At 37.7% G+C, this 24,605-nt stretch overlaps 1 protein-coding gene across 7 annotated transcripts in view; it reads left to right on the top strand.

Moving 5' to 3' along the window:
- Positions 1–24,605, top strand: part of LOC107560942 (plasma membrane calcium-transporting ATPase 3-like) — a 53,358-nt gene that overhangs the window by 5,392 nt on the left and 23,361 nt on the right. For 3 of the 7 annotated variants that reach the window (XM_016245249.1, XM_016245254.1, XM_016245253.1), the window contains exons 2-17: positions 7,545–7,802; positions 8,075–8,200; positions 11,209–11,334; positions 13,160–13,213; positions 13,566–13,607; positions 14,198–14,362; positions 15,753–15,967; positions 16,188–16,430; positions 17,108–17,349; positions 17,454–17,688; positions 17,771–17,950; positions 18,061–18,148; positions 19,207–19,313; positions 19,582–19,773; positions 22,542–22,755; positions 23,025–23,236. In XM_016245249.1, the coding sequence (XP_016100735.1) occupies positions 7,545–7,802; positions 8,075–8,200; positions 11,209–11,334; positions 13,160–13,213; positions 13,566–13,607; positions 14,198–14,362; positions 15,753–15,967; positions 16,188–16,430; positions 17,108–17,349; positions 17,454–17,688; positions 17,771–17,950; positions 18,061–18,148; positions 19,207–19,313; positions 19,582–19,773; positions 22,542–22,755; positions 23,025–23,236 (2,699 nt within the window). The remainder of the gene's footprint in view (positions 1–7,544; positions 7,803–8,074; positions 8,201–11,208; positions 11,335–13,159; positions 13,214–13,565; positions 13,608–14,197; positions 14,363–15,752; positions 15,968–16,187; positions 16,431–17,107; positions 17,350–17,453; positions 17,689–17,770; positions 17,951–18,060; positions 18,149–19,206; positions 19,314–19,581; positions 19,774–22,541; positions 22,756–23,024; positions 23,237–24,605) is intronic. The other 4 variants (XM_016245250.1, XM_016245256.1, XM_016245255.1 and 1 more) reach the window with 2 other exon arrangements.

Here is a 24,605-nt window from a genome sequence, read left to right as displayed (position 1 = left end):
AGTGCGAAAGCAAAAGCACTTTATTTGGGCTTTTCTGGAAGTAGATGCAATTAGGAATCATTGGTTAAGATTTATTTACAACAGAACAGCACAACCCAAATGTTCGAATTTGTGCAATGCATTTTATGGACGACAGTTTTTTTTAACCTAGAAGAGTACAAGGCTGGCTGTGCACAAAGGCTATTCAAAAAAAAGGGTCAATTCCGACTTTGCTATGACAATCTGGCGCTTCTGAAACAGTGTCTATCATGCAACTCTGTTGCCCTTTCGGGCTTGAACTGATGGTAAAACTAACGACATTATTAACTGTCTTGATATTTACTTTGAAAGCTGAAGCTCGTGATTATGGTAAGGGGCGTTACATTTCTGACGCGTGCTTGTGGTGTTCGGCCAATCACAATGCACTGGTTCAGCTGGCCAATCAGAGCAGACTGCGCTTGTCAAAAGAGGGGGATTTGTTGAAAACGACATGTTTGAGAGAGGCGGGGCATAGAGGACCTACAATAATGTACAGGATTTGAAAAATATTGTGTTTTTTTAACATTAAAGCATGTCAACATATCCTGTTACACCAAATACACAAAATAATGATCTTTAAAATAGCATCATATGACCCCTTTAAGATGATGCTCATTATAGCGTCCCTTGTGGCCACACTGAGAATGCAATGCATAGTTGTGTTGTGTTATGATTAGGCTGACCCATTGTCCACAACAATAATCAAAGACCCCATATCTTTCTAATATTTTTTGTTCACAATTTCTACCTAATGAAATATTTTATAGCTTGGTATAATTGGCATAATTGGAAAAATATGTTCATTACAAATTCATTAAAATAAGAAATATGTTGATTTTGACCCATCCTCAAGATTTAATTTTGTGCTTAATTTTCTTAGTTTCCAAACTCTGGTTTCCAGTGACCAGTGAGGCTAAATGTGGACGCGATGGTGCATAGAGTCCATTGCAATCTAAAACATTTTGGAACACAGTGATGCATGAAATTGAGCTTGCATAGCTTAAAGCATTTGCGTCTTCAGTAGTGAATAAGCCTTAAAATATTTCCCGAAGCGATTGGTAGACCATAGTTTGGTAGCAGATTAAAAGTGTAAAGCATATTACAATTTTGATTTGCTAATTTTTGCCCCAAAATGATCAAATTCCCACCATCAGTGCCATTAAGCAAGTATCCATGTTTTTGTGTGAGTCTTGTGAACTTCATCCTATTGAAGAGAGAGCAGAAAGTAAAAAGTGCCATCAAATATTAAATAGGCTTATTACTACTACTTTAAAAAAAATAAAAAATTCAGAAAGACTGAAAAAAGTACAAGAATCTTATTGATGAAAGGATGTTTTTTAAAGATATTTCTCTTAAAGGGTAAGTTCACCCAAAAATGAAAATTCTGTCATTAACTACCCACCCCCTGTCGTTCCAAACCCCTAAGACAATTGTTCATCTTCTAAAAGACAAAGGAATATATTTTAATGAAATCTGAGAGATTTCTGTCCCTCCAAGCTGAATACACCAAAACATTGACAGTTCATAAAAACATTGTAAATCCATATGAATCTAGAGACGCAATTGCTTTATATGATGAACAGATTTACATAGAGCAGGAACATAAAGCACATCAATTATGGTGAATGGATGTTCAAACATGCTTGCTTGATGCGTGGAAACCAATGAGGTTTGGTTTTCATGTGTCAAGAAAGTATGATTGAGCTTCTGTGTTTACCGTATTTGATGAGCTCAATGTGCCTAAATCAATGTTTATATGTGAATAAAAGTTCAATTAAATCTGTACATCATATAAAGCAATTTCGTCTTTTCAAAAAACTTTGATTAAAGCACTTGGTTCATATGGATTTCTTGTAAGATGTCTTCATGAATTTTTTGTACAGTGAACGTTTTGGTTTCGTGGACTCTCAATGGAGGAAGATAAATCTCTCAGGTTTCATTAAAAATGTCTTCATTTGTGTTTTGGAAAGACATGAAGGTGAGTAAATGATGACAGAAATATCCTTTTTGAGAGAACTATCCCTTTAAGTAAGCATTTATATATGTGGTAGTTAGAATATCAGATGCTGCCCTGCTGTGTAAAATCCCTTTCACAAGATAGACCTAAAATGAACCAATACAAAAGGTTTCAAAACCTCCACACCTCCACTGTTGTCATGGTTGAGAAGACGTGAAAGCTTTCAGACTAGCTTTATGCATGGAGATAGCTAACAGCTGTCATCAGGAACTGCTCTGTTGACAGGTGATAACAAAACCTGATGCTCCTGATGCTAATAGTCATACAATAAGTGGAGTTTGCCTCTAAGTGCAAGTGGAAGCAGAATTAATCCTGTTACATGGCCATGACAAAGCAGAGACAACGGGAGAGGAGAGGAAACCAGAGGGGGCGGAGATGAAGTGACGCTGAATAAAGCTGACACTGTGAAGATGAGGCCCTGAAAATGGAAGTCCATTAGTGTCTCTCCCTCCTCTCCAGCAATGCGTTTCAGCCGAGCTTCGGAGTGCGGACCGCAGATCCAAACATCTCAGCCTGCTGCTATAAACACTGTTTTCAGAGCAGGGCGTGCACGTATCAATCTATCAGCCTGAACATACACAGATACCTGTTCTGCAGCAGCAGGGCATGGAGATCCGAGAGCAATGGGGGTGGAGGGTGGAAAGAGAATGAAAAAGAGAAAGAGAGAGAAGGAGGTTAGGAAGGAACGGAAGGAGAGAGAAGGAATTCTAGTACAGCTTGCCGCATTGTCAAGGACACACCAAGGGGAGAGAGAGAGAGAGAGAGAGAGAGAAAGAGAGAGAAAGAGAGAGTGAGTGAGTGAGTGAGTGAGTGGGGTGGGGGGAGAAGGAGGTGGGGTGTTTGAAAAGCAAGAGATTCTTTAAAGCGAATGGATGCGGGCATGGCTACTCAGCAGTTTTTCTTAAAGGGACAGTTCATCCATAAATGGAAAACCGGTCTTCATTTACTCAGCCTCCTGTTGTTCCAAACCTGCATAACTTACTTTCTTCTGTTGAACACAAAAGTAGACGTTTTGAAGATGTGCTGATCGCTCTTTTCCATGCAGATAGATTATCTACAGACTGGAACTTTAAAGCTTCAAAAATAAGTATCATAAAAGTGGTCCTTATGATGTTTGCTGTACAATATTCTGAAATCATACAACAGCTTTGTGAGGAACAGACCAAAATCTCCTCTAGCGATCATGATCAAATCATTTAGACTGATTTTGTGTACTTGATCAGTCCGAATCATTTGGATCATTCAGTTTACTGAAAAGATCTGACTCAGGAAGAAAGTTCCTTCACAAATCGGATTGCTTCTCTCATAATTGTGCTAAGGAGATCTAGGTGAGATTTTCAGTGAATAATCACTTAAATTTCATTTTGTTTATCTCTCTGGTGATCTGTTTATTGCTGGAACCAGTTAGTGAGTCAGCTAATTTAGTCTGATTCATGAACGAATCAGTTCAATCGATCAGTCAATTCACTGAAAAGGTCTGTTTAAAAACCCATTACTTCTCAAATCAGACATTAGCTTTTCTCATGAATGTGTCAAGTAGAGCTAGGAATATTTTCAATGAATAATTGAAAATCATATGATTTCAAAAGACTTGGAATACAGTGCATGATTTGTATAGATCACTTTATGATACTTTTATGGTTCCTTTGTGTCCTTGTTGAAGCTTGAAAGGTCCCCATTCATTTGACTTCTTATCAAATTTAAAATGAATATATAAATAAATAAATAAAAGAGTTTATACTAAATTTCTCTGCAAAATATCAGAAAGACATAAAGTAATACAGGTTTTGAACAACATGATGATAAGTAAATGACAGATTTACAGATAAATGCTGCAGAAGAATTGTTTATTGTAAGTCCATGTTAACTAATGTTGTAAAGTGTTACTGAAGTGTTATTATTTTTAGGTGCACTGTCCCTTTAACACCTTCTTCAGATAGCATGACTTTGTCATCTTCATTCATCTTCTGTCTTTCCTGACTCTCTCTCTCTCTATTTGTCTTTCATTCATACGTCCACTTCTCACGTAGAGTGTTGTATAATCATGCATTCAGTAATGGTAATGGCAAGGTCAGTGCTGAGTGCTGGTATGGAGTGACTGTGATCAGTGTACAGTATAACCGCAGGAGCTCTTGCCAACAGTTGACCTGATGCTCTGACTCAGTGGCGGTATACATACCAGCCCATACATTCCTCCTTTGTCCACTTAAAGTATTTTCTGGTTGGATTGTCCTGTCCTTATCCGTCCCTAAAGTATGTTCACTGCACACTCATAGACTGACGTCAATAGTGCCTCATTCAGCTCAGCTGTAATGCTGGGTTTCACTCCGGGTGACTCCACTGACTTCAACACTGACTGAAAACATCATGAATTTTCTCTCAGGCTCTGAAAGACTCACTGTCTGCAAAAACAGCTTCCACAGCAGACCAATCAAAAATCTATTATAAGGCTCACTCGGACCACACCGAATCAATGACATCATCTGTAGCTGGGCGAAAAGGTGCCCGAAGACAGGAAGTTGAAGAGCAGCACGATTTGTGCTTGATGTCCTCATCACCATGGAAACTGCACCAATCTATGAAAGACTGAAAGCGAGAGTAAGAGAAAGACTGAAAGACATAGATGGCTGGGGAAAGGGGGGCACTGGGCACATTAAACACAGTGTGTCTCGTGTCTTCATATCCATTTCTCTTCATCCTTCCTGTCTTCTCTCAGCCTCTCGTTCTGTATAGGAGCCCTTTGAAATGAGCAGAAACATGCGATTAATTATTTACATCAGAAATTCAATATATGTGGCTCAGGCCGACTCGCATCACTTCTTACTTTGGAACAATCTGCTTTAACAAATCGACACATTCTAATACGCTTGGGTCATTATGGTCAGTTAGTTATGTTTTATTGTATCGTACACACATGCAATATATTGTGTTATTCATCTCATCTTAGTGACCCTCATTAGAATCTTTGAGATTGTAAGATGGCTAAATGTGTTGTTTGAATGTGTGGTGATAATAGGAAAGGGAAGCAGTGCATATGCTATTAAAGGTGTCAGTTAGCTCCATGGTGGATTTAAAGATTGTGTGTGTGTGTGTCTGTGTGCGTGCGTGTGTGTGTGTGAGTGTGTGTGTGCAATTTTGTGTGAAATGGTATTGGAGTTGTTCACTGTCGGAATCTGTGAACTTTATTCATATACAATTTTTCCAAGCTGTAAGTATTGGCTTGGTCCAAATTGGACTGGTGAAAGACTAGAAAAAAAACCTACCATGATTCTCTACTTTTTTTTTTTTTTTTTTTACTTATTTGGTAAAAAGGCACAAATATAATGGTGACTTTTGGAACAGCATTTTAAAATTTTCTTTAACTACAAATGGCTTCACTAGTTCAGTTTAATATTTGCATAACTCTTACCTAAACCACCTTATTATTAACCTTGTAAACAGAAAGTTAACTTTTTACACATGAGTTAGGCTGCATCTTTCCTGTAACAATTGGCCTATAAAATGCTACAGTAGTTAATATGTTGACTTTGATGTGACATTTTGAAAGCCTTTTCTGAAACCTTGAATTTTTTAAATATCTGTTCTGTAGCTGAAACAGTAGAGCACGACGCTAGCAACACTAAGGTCATAGGGAGTTAAAGGGATGGTGTGGGTCGAGGGAGGAGGGAATTATGGATAGAGAGTGGGAGGGAAGACAGAGAGAACTGAATCAAGGGAGTGTGGGAGGAAAAAGGTGAGAATGAAGGTGAGAAAATGGAGTGAGAAATGAGGATGTCAAGCAGGAATGCAGAGAAGGAGAAAAGCAGTTTAGGGATGCTGGGGAAAAATAAACAGTTAAATATTCTGAAAGTTTTATACAATTTTGAGTGCTGCATAACCTAAATGTCACTCTGGATTATTGAAAATAAACTCTGGCAGGGTGAACCGATTTCTGAAAGGGTCCATTTTTTAAATATCACCAGCCTTACTGCACATTATTCTATTAATTACATGGCTATTTACTAACATTTAATACTGATTTGAATGTTTTTTTTTCTAATTTTCTCTTGTATCTTCCAGCAAGACAAACACTGCAACAGTATTACAACATTAATTCATATATTAATATTAATCTGCAGTCCAAATAACTTTTTCTATAACATATTTAGCTGCAATGTAAAATCTTCTGCTATTTTAAAGGGGGTTTTTTTATTCCATTTTTTTGTCTCTTACCAGTTTGTTGTTATTCAAAGTGATATTTTTGTTTTCTTGCTTTAACTGGGGACTGCTGAGCATCTAATCATCTACTGTTTTATGCTCATCATACACTACCATTCAAAAATTTTTTTGTGTGTTTTTAAAAGTATTTTATGTTCACCCTAGGCTGCATTTAATCAATAATACAGTAAAGGCAGCAATGTTTGTGCTCAAGAAACATTTCTTAGTATTATTTATGTTGAAAATTAGCTGTTTCATATACAAACCCAATTCCAAAAAAGTTGGGACACTGTACAAATTGCCTTGTCCCAACTTTTTTGAGATGTGTTGATGCCATGAAATTTAAAATCAACTTATTTTTCCCTTAAAATGATACATTTTCTCAGTTTAAACATTTGATATGTCATCTATGTTGTATTCTGAATAAAATATTGAAATTTGAAACTTCCACATTGCATTCTGTTTTTATTCACAATTTGTAGAGTGTCCCAACTTTTTTGGAATCGGGTTTGTATTTGTGGAAATATTTTGTTAATTTTTTTTTCAGATTCTTTAAGATATCATGATAACACTGCATTTTCTCAGACATTGACATTAGCATTTCTTTAAGGTCTTTTGATTCAGAACATTATATATTACTTTTAATGTCAGTTTAATCAATTTAAATGTCAATTTAATTGCTCAAATTAAAATAATAATTCCTTTAAGAATATTTTCCCAAACTTTAAAATTGTGTGTAGCTATTAAAATAAATAATGAAGCATACAAGCTTGTCAGTCGGCTAATCATTCTGAGTTGCAAGATGGCAAACTTGAATTGGTATGAAACAAGAAAGAGACCACAGAGCAAATCGAAAGACATTAAAGAAATGCTTATCTCAGTATCTGCAAAATAAGTGTTATCATGATATCTTAGTCTAGCTAATCAAAAGAGCTTTCCTTAACCAGATTGTGCTATGCTTGTTAGCTTGCAAACTGAAAACAAAGAATTTGAAAGAATATTTTTGCTTATGTAATATAATGTGTTTAATGCCATTGATGTGATGTTTAAATGACATTAATTAGAATATTTTGATGTTTAAGAATAAATACATGCTCTATAATTTCTAATCAGGCACCAAAAAGCCTGCCCATTAAAAGTCATCTCAGCTGGGGACCAAGTCCCAGATAGCACACGTATGTCTCCAAGAAGTCTGTCAAAGAGCGCTTCATCTGGAAAGCATTGCTCCCAACAAAAAGCATCAACTGCAATTGATCAATCAGAATCAAGTATTCCAGATGCCCATGTAATAATGAACTTCTAACCTCTGCAGGTTGTGGAAATGTGTCAGGAGGAGCTGAAGATGAGGGGGAGGCAGAGGCAGGATGGATCGAAGGTGCGGCCATCCTACTCTCCGTCATTTGCGTGGTGCTGGTGACGGCTTTCAACGACTGGAGTAAAGAGAAACAGTTCCGGGGACTGCAGAGCCGCATCGAGCTGGAGCAGCGATTCGCTGTGGTGCGCAATGGAAACGTCATCCAGATCCCCGTCGCCGAGATGGTGGTTGGGGACATGGCCCAGGTCAAATACGGTCAGTTTTCTGTTCTGCTGAGGCTGGAGAATGGTTTAAATGCTGAGATTAAATGCTTAACTCATCTAATATGAGGAAGGTGTGGAATAACACAGGGGTATTTTTAGAGTAATGTCCACATTTCCACAAATCACGATGGGAACTCATTTGTTGATAATGTACTCTGTGCAATATAGCATTACTGGTAGGAACAGTGAAGGCTTTTTGGCATATTAAGGATGCTCTACTGATCACGGGATATTTATTTGTCCCACTTTTGTTTCCTCTCTCAGGTGACCTCCTACCTGCTGATGGGGTCCTGATTCAGGGAAATGACCTGCAAATCGACGAGAGCTCTTTAACCGGTGAATCAGATCATGTGCGGAAGTCGGCCGACAAGGACCCCATGCTTCTCTCTGGTAAGCATGCGTACATGTGTGGATCATACAGTAGATTGCTAGACCATATGTAATGGTGGTTTCAAAATGATTACAGTTTCTATGTGTTTCGGTTCACAGTAAAGCTGCTCTGAGAACCTGAAACCTGAAACCTAATGCACTTTATGAATACAGTGTTGTGCTTCACTCTAAAACTCACAGCACATTTATTTATTTGCCTGCGTTCAGTCAAAATGAAAGCTTTAACATCTGAAAATGAAGAAATTAAGTTGAAAATAGTAACTATTATAAGTTTACAATTGTGCTATAAGTTATTTTATTACATGTTTTTTTTTATTTTATAGTACAATATAATTATATTGTTTAATATTTTATTTAATAATCTCAATTAAGGGTTACACTTTATTTTATACATTTATAAGTACTGAGTAATATTAATTAACTACATGTACTTACTATATGGTTAGGGTTAGGATTAGGGTTTGGCTTAGAGTTATATTAGAGTAATTAGAGTAATTATGCATAATTTATTGTTATTATAATAGTAAGTACATGTAATGTGTAACAAGGACACCTTAAAATAAAGCGTTTCCCTATTAAATAATAATTGTTATTATTTTATAGTATTATTGAATGTGTAGTGGGTATATGGCCTATGAAAACAAGTGGACAGAGTTTTTTAACTGTTCACTTTATGGTCATTGAAAGAAGTTATGAAAGAGGATTTGAACAGATACTTCACACACAAAAAAGTTATTTTTTAGCTTTTAAAAATTGTTTTTATGTTCTGCAATGCCTAACAAAATCAATGTTCTAGAATGAATACTTCTTTCCAAATATACTGTACCTAGTTGTCTAGTAAAAATGTCTGCCTGTATATCACAGAAAAATAAAATACTGGTAATGTCAGTTGTTTTTCCAATATTGTGTAGCCCTAGTTTCAATGAGGTCTCAAAGTAAAGTTACTGCACCATTACTGATGTACATTTTAATTAGATGCAATTTTTGATTTACATTTAAAAATTCTTAATAAAGTTACTGTACCATTACTGATGTACATTTTAATGAGATTTTTGATTTATTTTTAAATATCGTCAGTCAAACAATCTCTTGCGACCTTTAAGCAAGAGATATTTCTTTGATCCACAAAATTAGGTAAGGAATTAAGCATCCCATATGTCTGAAATTCTCTGGTGTAAGCCTATTTAATTTAACAATGAATTTTAACTTTAATTGTAACTCAGTGGTGCAATGAGCTTCCAAACTCCACCTGGAGGGAGTGACCCACATTATCTGAGCCAATCATAAATGCTTTATGTCTGCGGGAAAAAAAAATTAAATTTGGATTTGTGGACATGACTTTGGAGGGAGGAGTTTAGAAAGCGGTCAGTGTGGTGGAAGTTAACAAAATATCTTAAGTTAGCGAAGCAGCTAAAATTGCTGATCGTACCTTTAAGATTCTAAATAAAGTCTTAAGGCCTGTTCACACAGAGATGATAACAATAATTATACCTAGAAAGTTTTAATAATTGCCTAATGCCTAGATAATTGTTTAAAAGTCCATAACCAAGCTATAACAATATCAATCCTTGGAATCATTTTAAGGACATTTTTTCCTGCTCATGAACAATATAAACATTGAAAGTCAGTCAGAATCCACTGACTTTAAAGAACTTGAGCATTTAAAGTGACAGACAACATACAGTAACTGCAGCACTTATAATAAACAGAACATTATTTTCTGTAGGTGTGAATGCTAATATTGTTATCTGTATAGGTATCATTCTTAGTGTGAATAGGCCTTTAGGCTAGTAGCAAAAAACTTGCTGTGAATTAAAGTAAAATCATTGTTAAAGGTTGATGCCCATAACTTTCCTTAAGAGACTGGTCAACCTTTCTTGAAAATGTCTAAAGTAGTTTTGTATTCTCCTCTCGGCTGCGCTCCGTCAGCTGTCAGTCAGCAGCACAAAGCACTCAGAGCGTCCGCATTCTGTGTGTCAGAATAACTGAGATGCTGCAGTGGCATCCAGATGTTGTTAATTAGATCTGAGAATCTCTGTTTCCTGCTGTGAGCACTGGTGCATGCCCTCTCCCTTCCTCCATGCTATTCTTAGACACTTGGGATGATAACTCCATTCTCTTTATGAGGCTGTCCTACTCTACTGATGATATTATTGAATAATATCCCAATGATATTTTTGTGAAGTTGATGTATGGAGGCTTTTGTTGTGCATGTCTGGAGTCAAATGCTAATGGTGTACTGCAACAGGCCAGGCTGTCTATGTTTGTAGATAAATAGTCAATGTCTAAATGAATAGTTGAGAAAATGTGAAAATAATCACAGAAATATGAACTGCAACAACTGTCGTAATAACTGTCTTCGGTGATGCTACTTTGAATTTGTGCACTAAATGTAATATGTCTTATTCAGTCAGTAGATTCTTGTCAAGGCAATTATAGATTAATAATTTTTTTAATTGTATGGGTTTTTTCTAAAGCAAACTTGAACTTTGGAAAAGTGGTCATTTTCTTTTTTCTTAAATTAAACTAGTGTTGTCATTTAGATATTGTTATTATTATAGAAATGTGTTCCATTCTTTTAAAATGAGCTTGAGCTTTGAAAAAAGTTTTACATGTACATAAAACATTATTACTAAGTTCTAGGTAAATTTACAAGATAATTAAAATGATTTTAATGTGTTGTTTTTTTTAGACATTATAAATGTATTTCCTGGCATAAATATAAAGGGCATGATTTTAATCTTACATGTAGTTTTAGATTGACTCTTAATATGAAGTGACAATCTTTGAAACAGAAGGGTAGAACATAATTTATTGATGGTGCAGTGCATGCTGGGAGGTCACAAATCAGCCACATTGTTCAATAGGAAATCATTTATTTAAACTAGTTCTATGAGGCTAGTTGGGACAACATTTGTAGAATTCTGCTGCAATTAAATATCAATCATTCGTCTACATTGTGCCTTTTCCTAAATCTGTCTATCTCTCTCTCAATCTTTCTTTCTCAGGTACCCATGTGATGGAGGGATCAGGCAGGATGCTGGTGACCGCAGTTGGAGTCAACTCTCAGAGTGGCATCATATTCACTCTGCTGGGAGCCGGGGAAGGGGAGGAGGAGAAGAAAGAGAAGAAAGGTAGGTGTAAGAAGGAAGAGCATCAAACGCCAACCAAGACACACCGTAATACTCAGAGAAAATGCTGAGGCTAGTGTAGGATGTAGTGAGAATGACTGCACACGTTGTGAGTAGCACTACCAGACAGTGGAGAATGGAGAGAGAGGGGGTGGGAGATCCTTGCATAAGAGAGAAATGGGTTGGATATGAATGGAGAACCAGTGGGCTCGGAGCCTGCAGGAATATTTATGAATGGTAAGACGAGCAAGAGAGACAAGCAGAGTTCCACTTCTGCAAACTTTATGGCCCATGTCATGGGTAATTTAACCTGCAGCCAACAGAGAGGAGACTGGAGTGAAGGGAATAGAGAAGGATTAGGAGTTATATTGGAGGAGGCTGATTAATTATTCAGAGAAAGGGAGCGAAAGAGAGAAATGGAGAGAGGGAGGGCAAAGGTTGGATGTGGGTGGATGAAGGATGAAGTGGCGCCATGTTCTGTTACTGTCCCACTGAATCGCTCTACATGTGTCATCAGCCACCGAACGGACTTAAAACTGCCTCACAATTGTCGTTTTCGCTTTTGCGAAAGTGATTTGGAATATTTATACATCTTTTCTGATACCCATAATTGTAGATTAGTAGAATGCACATACAGTATGACAAATAATGTCAACAACACTTTTTTATTCACTATTTAAGATTTGAAGTTAAAATCTATATGAATGCATGAGGGATAGTGTATATTTCGTTTTTTTCACCCTTCAAAGATTTTTGCAGTCCTGCAGTGTGAATTTTTTAAATACAAATATTCTATGTTGAATATTCAATTAACAGGAGGCCATAAAAACTACATGTATAACAATTATGGCTATCAATAAATTAATACAATAATTACTCAATGTGTTGATTAATCACAATAACATTTTAGTTATTTTGTTGTTTTTGTCATTTTTAGTAGTTTTTTTTAAATATGTGTATATAGTTTTAATATATATTTATATTTCAGTTTTAGTTGAACTAAATTAAAAATAAATGAATTAGACTTAATTAAAACGATAAATGTTGCCTTGGCAACTAGCTTAAAAAAAGGTTTTATCATATTCTTTTATTTCAGTTAACATTTATTTTATTTCAAGTAACATTTTTTTTAATTATTATTTTAGTTTCAGCTTTAGTTTTAGTTAACTATTATATAAATATTTGCTGAGCAAAGCCCCCAAATGGTGGTAATTCATAGACATTATATAAGAGTAACTCACTGAGTAGATCAATATATTGTTTGCTTAACAAAGTAGATTCACACTAGATGTTAGCTTTTATTCTTTCTATAGTATTTTTTAAATGATTGATCTACTGTATATCTCTGTCCGTTGCTCTGTATTTAACAGTTTTTCAGTATCTTGCCCCATGAGTGCTGTATTTTAGGACACTAAAAGTGCAATGTAGTTAAAACACATCTTAAGATCCCTCCGTTCAGTTACATTCTGTAGCTTGTGAATCTTTGCTGATAATTAATCACGCTTAATTAACTAGATTACTAATTTACTAATTTAACTAGAATGTTGATAGCTCAAATAACTGTTACACAAGAATTAGAAAACAATCTTTTACATGAAACAGAATAATCTTGCAGGAACATCTCACTGATGAAGTACTGTCAGTACTTGTAATTTCATATTAACAACCTACGTACATGCAGTTTTGGCTTTTTTCAGTTTCCCTTAATACCACATGTTCATCATTAATTTGTCTTTTTTCTTACTTCTACCACCACCCAATCCTAACAATTTCCCACGATCCCCTTCCTCCACACCTGCACTATCCCTTTGTTTTGCTATCCAATCAGAGGACAGTAGTTACTCACTAACAACTATGGCCAAACCGAGTGGCATCACCAATGGTACGTAATCCACAGCCCTGTTGTTTTAAGTCCACTGGAGTTACAGATCACCTTCAGCATAGATGAAGTGACTACAATAAGCACTAAACAGAGTCGGATTAGCCCAGAATTGTGGCGGAGCGCATTCACAGGTTTAACATGTCATAGTTTAAGAGCTCAGCTCAATGTGTTGCACTTGTGTGTCTGCACTTGTGTGTCTGTTTCCATAGTTCTGTGCACTCTCATTTTCCCCACTCAAGAACACTGTGTGCCCTGTCTCTCATTCTGTCTCTGTCTGTCGCTTTTTATTCCCTTGTTCCCCCTCTATCTCTATCTCTCTCTCTGTCTCTTTCGCTGTCTTTCTCTCTCACAGGCAAGCAGCCAGAGGCAGCTGTGGAGTCCAATCAGAATAAAGGTACCACAGGGATAGTAGAGTAGATGAATGGAGAGAATGAGGGGTTAATTATTTTCTTGTTGTGGAACATTTATGTGGGCTCCTTAGTTACGCTGTTGCTATTTGAGGATAGCAACAGGAAATATAATTGCTAATACCATGTATGCACACAACCACATACATAAAGAGGCAGAAACACACTCTTTGTGTAACATCACACTCGGTTGCTCAACGGCATACATGACGACCACTTCCTTGCATAGTACATTGTAACCGTAGTTCATTGTTTCGGGTGTCGAGAAAAAGCACCCAAACACATTTTGCTGAATAGTGCCAGCTCTGTCGAACTCGAGAACTTGTTGTGGTCCGACTCTAACCGACGTCAATGTTTATGCTGTGCGTGTTCACATTTGTCTTGCTTTCCTTCGTTGTGTGTCCAGTGTATGTGTGTATACCACTTTGGGCGTAAATATTCAGTGTGAGGCATGAAGGTATTCAGAGCTTTGAATGAGTCTCGTTCATGCCGGAGGCCTTTCACGATGCCTCTGAATTGTTACACGACAGATTTGTTGTCCTTATGTAGTGATGCTAACTCATGTCCCACCCACCAGCCAAAAAGCAGGATGGAGCCGTTGCCATGGAGATGCAGCCTCTGAAGAGTGCGGAGGGTGGAGAAGTGGAGGAGAGAGAGAAGAAAAAATCCAACGTGCCCAAGAAGGAGAAGTCTGTACTGCAGGGCAAACTCACCAAACTGGCTGTACAGATTGGCAAAGCAGGTGCGTGGGACTTCATGTGGCCAATTACGAGGTGATGTCATATGGAAAGATAAATCACCTCACTCTGACACACTTACACTCTGCTGTGCTGATCCTATTGTCTTTTTTTTTTTAATCCACATACAAAGCTATATTCAGTGTTGAAGAATGTTACTTGAAGCAAAATGTTACTGTGACAGTGTTCCATTACTTCTTAAAAAAGTAACTATTTGTGCTAGATTTTTAGTGGAAAGTAACATGTTAAATTCCTTTTGTGCTAAATTTTCTCATTGTTAACTGAAACACTTGCTAATTATGTTACATTGTTACTTTTTATGTAATGTAACATTGTCTTACTTTTGGTACATATTCTCTTAATTAGTTGAGAGGAAGTGCAGATTAGTTGTATTACTTTGTTACTTCGTATGGAAAGTAGAGTTAAATTTTGTGCTACATTTTCTCACTGTTAACTGAGAGGAAGCCCTCGCTAATTGTGTTACATTGTTACTTGTTATGAAAAGTAACACGTTACTTTTGTTATATATTTTGGTGCTTTTGTTACTTTTATGGGAAGTAACATGTTACATTTTGTGCTACATTTTCTAACTGTTAACTAAGAGGAAGCCCTCGCTAGTTGTGTTACATTGTTACTTGTTATGAAATGTAACATGTTACTTTTGTTATATATTTTGGTGCTTTTGTTACTTTTATGGGAAGTAACATGTTAAATTTTGTGCTACATTTTCTAACTATAACTAAGAGTTATATATTTTTTTACTGCTGTTACTTTTTTATGGGACGTAAAGTGTTAGATTTTGTGCTACATTTTCTCAGTATTAACTCAGAGGAAGTACCAGCTGATTGTGTTACATTGTTATTTTCATGGAATGTAACACATTTTAATTTGACATATTTTTGCATTATTGAGAAGTGCTGACTATTGAATTTGCTACTTGTTATGAAAATCAATGTGTTAAGTTACTTTTGTGCAACATTTTCTCACTGTTAACTAAGCAGAAGCATTAACTGAAAGTGAAAAAGTGAAAGTGTTGTGACAAGTATGGTAACCCATATTCGCAATTTGTGCTACCTTCAGGTTACATATCCAACCAATTTAACTTTGTAATGTTGTAACTTTTTATGAAAAGTAACATGTTAAGCATACATGTTTTCACTTACAATCACAATTGTTTTTGATGCACACAAATAATTATCATAAAAAAGACAGAAATATTCCCCTATTTTTATGTTGCATAATAAATTAAATAATTAGAAATTAATCAGATATTGTACTGTAATTTTGATAAGTAATAATGCCTTACTTTATTTGTTATTTATAGTCAATTGACTGACTATAGATGGATCTGCAAGTATCCTGAAGATTTATTTTATTATACTGTTTTATTTGAAGGTCTTGTGATGTCAGCCATTACAGTTATCATCCTGGTGCTGTACTTTGTGATTGAGACGTTTGTGGTGGAGGGGCGGATCTGGTTGACTGAGTGCACACCCATCTACGTGCAGTATTTTGTCAAATTCTTTATCATCGGTGTGACTGTGCTAGTGGTAGCTGTGCCTGAGGGTCTTCCACTTGCTGTTACCATCTCCCTGGCCTATTCAGTTAAGGTGAGAGAGAACAGGTGCACTGTGTGTGTGTGTGTGTGTGTGTGTGTGTGTGTGTAAACAGCAAATGAAATGTATTGTAGAGCTAACAGACTACATAAGCAAATTTGAACAAAATAAACACATTTTTCTCTGGATGTTTTTTCATGTATTATTTTTAGCATGTTTTGCTTTTGTCAACACAGTTTTTCACCACTCAAATCTTCTATTGTTGTTAATTCAGAAAATGATGAAGGACAATAACCTAGTGCGTCACTTGGATGCTTGCGAGACAATGGGCAACGCCACTGCCATCTGCTCTGACAAGACCGGCACCCTCACCACCAACCGCATGACTGTAGTGCAGGCCTACCTCAACGACCAGCACTTCCGTGAGATCCCAGACCCCAGCCAGATCAACCCCATCACCCTAGAGATGATTGTCAATGCCATATCTATCAACTGCGCCTATACCTCCAAGATCATGGTAAGAGATTGGATATCATGAATTTAAAAAAATGATAGAAAAGTTTATATCCAGCTAGTTTGAGCTGGTTAAGCCCTGGCTGAAATGGTCTTCAGATGGTCTAGCTGGACTCCCAGCTGAACCAAGTTACCTGGATGTAATCTGTTCATTTTACATATAAAACACAAAGCAGGGTTTGCCAGAACTTTACTATAAAAAATATGGTAGCACAATTTTAGGGTTACAGAATGAACTTAAATTTACTGTAAAAAACAAATGATGGTATATTCCATTAATTGATATAATGTTAATATTTCATCCTATTCTGTCTGTTTTGTACCTGTATTATATACTATATATATTATATAATTTACTGTAACATTACTTAAATTGTCCCCTATTAAAGATTTTCACCATATATAGTAAGTAAACTTGCTTGTTAACCAAATAACAGATAGTACCATAGTATTTTTACAGTATATTACTGCTAAAATTACAAACATTTTTTACAGTTCTGGCTGAGAGAACAGCATGCCAGCTTTGGCTGGTAAGATTTATTTTTCAGGAGAGAAGCTCTGTTAGCCTATTAAGAATTTACTGTTGTACTGGCTTGTCAAATATAAATAGAAACGTCTTCAGTCCAGTTCTTTTCATTTTCTCTCCTCCGTGTCTCTTGCTTCATTTCAATTCTCTTTCAGCCACCGGATGTGGAAGGTGGTCTGCCCAAGCAGGTTGGTAATAAGACAGAGTGCGGTCTGCTGGGCTTCCTGCTGGAATTGAAGAGAGACTACGTCCCTGTGAGAGAGCAAATCCCAGAGGAGAAACTCTACAAAGTCTACACTTTCAACTCTGTACGCAAGTCCATGAGCACTGTGGTGCAGATGCCGGATGGAAGTTTCCGGCTCTACAGCAAAGGAGCGTCTGAGATCCTTCTGAAAAAGTTAGTAAACCACAACAAGATCTACAGTAGGAATTAAAACCGTAACATTGTTGGTTGTCATTAGACACCTCTTTTTGTCCTTCCTGCTTTCTCTTCTACCTCAGGTGTTCCTCGATACTTGGTGCCAATGGGGAAACACGTAGCTTCAAGCCACGGGACCGAGACGAGATGGTGAAGAAAGTGATCGAGCCCATGGCGTGTGAAGGCCTGCGAACCATCTGCATTGGTTATCGTGATCTTCCCTGCGACCCTGAGCCTGAATGGGATAACGAAGCTGAAATTGTCACCAATCTGACCTGCATCGCAGTTGTTGGGATCGAGGATCCCGTTCGACCTGAGGTACAGTATGCAGTGAGAACATGTTTCCTGTATTCTTGGAATTAGTTTTCTCTTTTCAAGCATTTCTCTGCTCCTCCCGCAGGTCCCTGAAGCCATTCGCAAGTGTCAGAGGGCAGGCATCACTGTGCGCATGGTCACCGGCGACAACATCAACACAGCACGAGCTATTGCTGCCAAGTGTGGCATCATTCAGCCCGGGGATGACTTTCTGTGCATGGAGGGTAAAGACTTCAACCGAAGAATCAGGAATGAGAAAGGAGAGGTTCGTGAAAATTGAATCTCAGACATCTCAGCGCCAAACCAATACAGACTAAACTGAATCATGAATGTCCGTGCTCTGTGTACGTGCATGTGTGTGTGATTGTGTTATAGATTGAGCAGGAGAGGATTGATAAGATTTGGCCTAAACTCAGAGTCCTTGCACGTTCCTCCCCCACGGACAAACACACACTCGTAAAAGGTAAAATACTCTTTCTACTCATCATTCTCAAACTCAGATTCGCTTGAATCTTACTGGACCCTACCATGTATGGTGTGGGAATTATGTAGTGTCCAAAATTTTATAGATTCAAAGTTGTTACCCTTTGACTGCAGCTTTACACAAATCACAACAAACTGACATCTAGATTATAAGGTTTTAAGACCATGAGAAAGTTACACTACTGTTCAAAAGCTTGGAGTCAGTAAGATTTTTTAATGTTCTCTTATGCTCACTAAAGATGCATTTATTCCTGTCATGGCAAAGCTGAATTTTCAGCAGCCATTACTCCGGTCTTCAGTGTCACATGATCCTTCAGAAATCATGCCAATATGATGATTTGGTGCTCAAGAAACAATATTTTATACTTAATATTATTAATATTGAAAGAAATAATGCAAATATTAATATTTAAAAATGTCAATATACTTAATATTTTTGTGCAAACCGTGATTTATTTTTTTTCAGGATTCTTTGATGAATAAAAAGTTCCAAAGAACAGTATTTATTTAAAATATAAATCTTTTGTAACATTATACATTTATTTACTGTCCGTTTTGATCAGTTAATGCATCCTAGCTGAATAAAAGTATTTCTTTCAAAAAAAACAAACCATTTTTTTAACAGTGATGGAAATTCAGTAAAATGTGTCCAAATTGTTGACTGTTGCAGTAGTGCAGGGGTGGCGAACGTCGGTCCTGGCGAGCCGCAGCCCTGCAGAGTTTTGCTTCAACCCTAATCAAACACACCTGAACAAGCTAATCAAGGTCTGAACGGTTATTAGGAAGCTACAGGCAGGTGAGTTTTAATTAGGGTTAGAGCTGAACTCTGCAGGGCTGCGGCTCTCCAGGACCGGAGTTCGCCACCGCTGCAGTAGTGTATTTACATTGTAAATTTGACACTCAGTAGGGCGCAACATACAGTCAATTAAAATGTATCAGACTGATGAATTCATGTTCTGTGGTGACAGTAGTTGTATTCAGTGTTTGGTTTATGTGCTAGCTGGTAATTGTTTGCTGGGTGATGATGCCATTGTGTAGGCATCATTGACAGCACTGTGCTGGAGCAGAGACAGGTGGTGGCCGTAACTGGTGATGGGACCAATGACGGGCCGGCTCTCAAGAAGGCAGATGTGGGCTTTGCGATGGTAAGCACATCTGATGAACACTTCCCTCTTATCTATTCATATTATTCGTCCTTCCATCCAAGAGGTAGTTGAGAGATGAGTAATGGTAGGAGATGAATATTGATCTATTAGAAACTCTACTTATATCATGTTCACCCAACAAGGGTATATAATATAACACAGGAAGATCTCCGGTGAATAAAAGCCACTTTTCTCCAATGAATCTGATTTTGATGCATGTATTACAGTGCCTAAATCTCTTGCTCTTTCTCTCTCTTGCCATCTCCAGGGTATAGCAGGCACTGATGTAGCTAAAGAAGCTTCTGACATCATCCTGACCGATGATAACTTCTCCAGCATTGTGAAGGCTGTCATGTGGGGGAGAAATGTGTATGACAGCATCTCCAAGTTCCTGCAGTTTCAGCTTACTGTCAATGTAGTGGCCGTCATCGTAGCTTTCACCGGGGCCTGCATTACACAGGTAGCACACACACACGAACCACTGTAATTTTAGTTTTTTTAATATGCTATTATAGTATTTATTTAACTTTAATTTTATTTCAGTTTTAGTTTTAGTAATTCATTGCTTCAACTTAAATGTATTTATTATTTTTTTATGGAGTATTTTTTTATTTATTTGATTAAATTAAGCTCAATTGACAGCATTTTTGGTACAGTGTTGTTTACCTCAAAAAAAAATTCTAATTGTCCCTCAAAAATTTTGGTTGTGGTGATCTACTTACAATTGGGGTGCAGTCTAACATGTGTTAATGCTTAGTTTTTTTAAAAACGCATTATTCTTCACATAATTTACCTTTATTCCACACCGCTCTGTCCCTTCTCTGAGAAATGCGCTGATCATTTCCTGCTTTTATGAAGCCCCTCTCTCAGAAATAGGCGATGGGCTCTGATTGGTTAGCTAGCCCAGTGTGTTATGACTGGCTAAATCGCCTCTAGTGCATGTCTAAACGTCCCGCCCCTCACCTCAGCGGCATGTGCTCCGGTTGTATTGTCAACAACTGCGTCATTAATCTCGCTTATCAGTTTGAGCCCGATTGAAAAGCAGAGGATATTATAGAAGAATGTGCAGAACCTGTGCAAGCACGGCTTTTAATGGTAGGCCTATGTTTTTTGTTTGTTGTTGTCTCATACTTTTAGATACACTGTTTGCATTGATCTTTCAGCTTCATAACTTTGCAGATATTGTTTATGCTCAAACAGCAACATTACACACCAACTAATGTTTAAAAAGTGAAATTGCTATGAACCACCCCTTTAAAAGCAGAAATGTGAAGCTAATGTTTTTACAAAAACACTTGCAGCCATTTTTCTGTTAAAACGTGTAATTTTAGGTGCTCGTCATCTTATATTCGTCATATTAGAGTTTTAGGTGTCAGGTTATCATGTCATTTAAGTTGTAAAATTGGATATAAATTTACACAGAGAAGGTTAGTAAATATTTTTTTTTTACATTAAAATCATGTTAACACATTGTTTACATTTTATGGCTATACTAATGAAACAGTGAGTATTGTAATGTTGACTCATTCATTCACTCATTGTGAGTGCCTCAATGTAGCCCAGATATGATTATTTTTTAGAATAAAGAGGGGGGGGGGGGGGGAGACACGTTGAAATAAATTTTGTGGTAATCAACAATATTCCACAAGTGCTGTCAATTGAGCTTAAAGGTATAGTTCACCCAAAAAATGAAAATTCTGTCATTAATTACTCACCCTCATGTCATTCTAAACCCCTAAGACCTCCGTTCGTCTTCGGAACACAAATTAAGATAATTTTGATGAATTCTGAGAGCTCTCTGACCCTCCCATAGACAGCAATGTAATTACCACGATCAAGATCCAGAAACGTAGCAAGGAGATCGGTAAAATAATCCATGTGACATCAGGGGTTCAACCGTAATTTTACGAAGCTACGAGAATAATTTTTATACTCAAAGAAAACAAAAATAACGACTTTATTCAACAATTCGTCTCCTCCACGTCACCCTGGTGCCATTTTGGAGAGTATCCACTGAACGCAAACAGCGTATGGTATTCTGTGTCAGCTGCGCCACGCATCATGCATTTTCTACGTTGTTTACGCTTTGATTTGAACGAAAACAATGTATCCGCGAGGCGCAGCTGACACAGAATAGCATACGCTGTTTGCGTAGCTTCCATGTTCTCGTAGCTTCGTAAAATGACGGTTGAACCCCTGATGTCACATGGATTATTTTACCGATCTCCTTGCTACGTTTCTGGACCTTGATCGTGGTAATTATGTTGCTGTCTATGGGAGGGTCAGAGAGCTCTCAGAATTCATCAAAAATATCTTAATTTGTGTTCCGAAGATGAACGGAGGTCTTACGGGTTTGGAACGACAGTAATTAATGACAGAATTTTCATTTTTGGGTGAACTAACCCTTTAACGTATTGGACCTGGAATATTCCTTTAGAAGTTTTCCTGCGTGACTTGTTATTGCTTAGAGCTCCTTTAGCATTTAATACTTAATTTACAAATGCAAATTATTTGGAACAACTGATAAGGGAGGGCTAGTCTCACGTAGCCAGACCTTCAGACTGACGGCTGAAGGTCTGGAATCCATGGCAGCTTTCATTGGCCAAGGCCCGCCCATGAGGCCATTTTTTACATACTTTTGAAAATCCAGCATTTAGTTGATCCTGAAAAGCACTCATTATCTCAGTTGTAAACACGACGGCTTTCTTCTTTCATGAGTGGGTTTGGCGTCACGGCATCTTTGTTTCCAGGCGGAACGTTAAAGAACGCGACACACACGTCTCCCGGAAATCCGGTATATTCAACCAATCCGATGATGACTTCAAAACGCCTGAAGTGTTTCCACTTTTGTGTGCCATATGCGTCAGACGTTTAGCCAACGGTCCGTGGGCCTGACGTCTGAGGCTGAGACTAGGGAGGGCAAGGGAATTTCACTCACTTCAAACATTGCGTCCCCCCAAATCTACTCCTCAGATGAGTGCCGTTTGTCTTAGCCTGTAGCGTTGCGGTAAGTGAGAGATGGCCACTCTAGATCGCTGATAGCTCTGTGCCATGCAGGTTAGGAGAATTGACTGCATTGCACCTCTCAAGCTCATAGCAAAAGGAAGGAAGCTATAATTAAACCAGCCACTGAGCCTCCTGCTGGAGACTGGTGGTACTGCACACACTTCACTGGCCAAGAGCGTAATTCAGTACCTTCATCTGCAATCTCTGTGTGTTTGTGTGTAGGACTCTCCACTAAAAGCAGTACAGATGTTGTGGGTCAATCTGATCATGGACACATTTGCCTCTTTGGCTCTTGCCACTGAGCCGCCCACCGAAGCTCTGCTGCTTAGGAAACCCTACGGGCGCAACAACCCCCTCATCTCGCTCACAATGATGAAGAACATCCTGGGTCATGGAGTCTATCAGCTGGTCATCATCTTCACCCTGCTGTTTGCCGGTAGTACAGAGAGTTCAAGGATCAATATGTGTTATTTTGCATTATTTATAAGATGAATAATAATAGTGTAGCAGCTTACAATTCAGACTTAACATAATAGTCTCCGATAAGTGGCATATACTTACATATTCATTTAGCAGATGTTCTGAGAGTGAGAGCAATACTAGCATAAGCAACTGATCTAAACGGGAAAAAAGGAGTGCATGCTGAGTGCACCTTTAAAACTTTTAAGAACCGTTTAATTTTGTATTCTCTTTCATCCTAACAAGGAGAGAAAATCTTCAACATCGACAATGGCCGTTACGCCCCCTTACACTCACCCCCATCTGAACACTACACCATCATCTTCAACACCTTCGTCCTGATGCAGCTCTTCAACGAGATCAACGCTCGCAAGATTCACGGCGAAAGGAACGTGTTTGACGGCATCTTTGGGAACCCTATCTTCTGCAGCATTGTTCTGGGAACATTTGGAGTGCAGGTCCGAGATGCTGTTTCCATTGTGCTCTATGAGCAGATTCTCCAGATTTCTGCAGAATTTTAACCCCATCGTTAACAAAGTTCTGCACACCTCAAAAAATTGTTATCAGTATTTTTGTATTGTTTGCCTTTTGAAAAATCTTTCAAACAAGATGAATTTATTTTAGAAGCATTGTTGCATAAGACTAGTTCTACTATTATTCAGTTTATTTTTCTAAACTGTTATATTATAAACTATTAATGTACTGTATATAGTTTTTTCCCTTAACCTTGTTTGCAAATATTAACTATAATTAACTATTTAAACAAAATATATATTTATTGTAGTATATTTTGGCTAAGTTGTTCATGCATGCAGCTAAAAATAATAATAATGTTTTTCCCAGTTAAGCACAAACCTTGCCCCGCAATGGATTCTAAAGACTTCATTGGTCATGTCAATCACAGTGCTCATTGCCTAAATAATGCTGAAACAAATACTAACCCTTAACCCTAACTTTAAAGGGTTAGTTCACCCAAAAATGAAAATTCTATCATAAATTACTCACCATCATGTCGTTCCAAACCCGTAAGATCTTTGTTGATCTTCGGGACACAAATTAAGATATTTTTGATGAAATCCCACAGCTTTGTGACCCTCCATAGACAGTAATGGAACTACCGCATTCAAGGCCCAGAAACGTTGTAAGAACATCGATAAAAATCCATGTAACACACATGCGTCGTGGTACTGTTGTTAACGTGCGTTGACTGACATGGACGAGACTAAATTATTAAAGGGGTCATATGATGCTTTTTTTAAAGATCATTATTTTGTGTATTTGGTGTAACAGAATATGTTGACATGCTTTAATGTTCAAAAAACACATTATTTTTCAAATACTGAACATTAGTGTAGGTCCTCTATGCCCCGCCTCTCTCAAACGCTTAGTTTTCTACAAAGTCCCTCCTTCCGACAAGTGCAGTCTGCTCTGATTGGCCAGCTGACCCAGTGCATTGTGATTGGCCGAACACCGCAAGCACTCGTCGGAAATGTAACGCCCCTTACCATAATCGCGAGCTTCATCCTTCAAAATAAATGTAAGGACAGAGCCCGAAAGGGCAACAGAGTCGCGTGACAGACACAGTGATGAAGCTGGTATGTGTGCAGTACAAAAGCCACGGTTAAGACAGCTGACTCCACTGTGATCTCACTCTCTGTCACACACGCGCGCACGTACGTACGGACACGCACACGATGCGCAAAACTCCGCATTTGAACAGTCAATAGCAAATACTAAAACTAATAACAAAACAGTAGCTGATTCAGAAGCACCAGATTGTCATAGCAAAGTCAGAATTACCTCCACTCCTAGGTTCACGAAACGGTC

Source organism: Sinocyclocheilus grahami, unplaced genomic scaffold (assembly GCF_001515645.1).
Source record: "Sinocyclocheilus grahami isolate Dianchi unplaced genomic scaffold, SAMN03320097.WGS_v1.1 scaffold747.1, whole genome shotgun sequence".
NCBI lineage: Eukaryota > Metazoa > Chordata > Actinopteri > Cypriniformes > Cyprinidae > Sinocyclocheilus > Sinocyclocheilus grahami.
The sequence above is the reverse complement of the archived record's forward strand: the minus strand, read 5'-3'. Positions and strand labels throughout refer to the sequence as shown.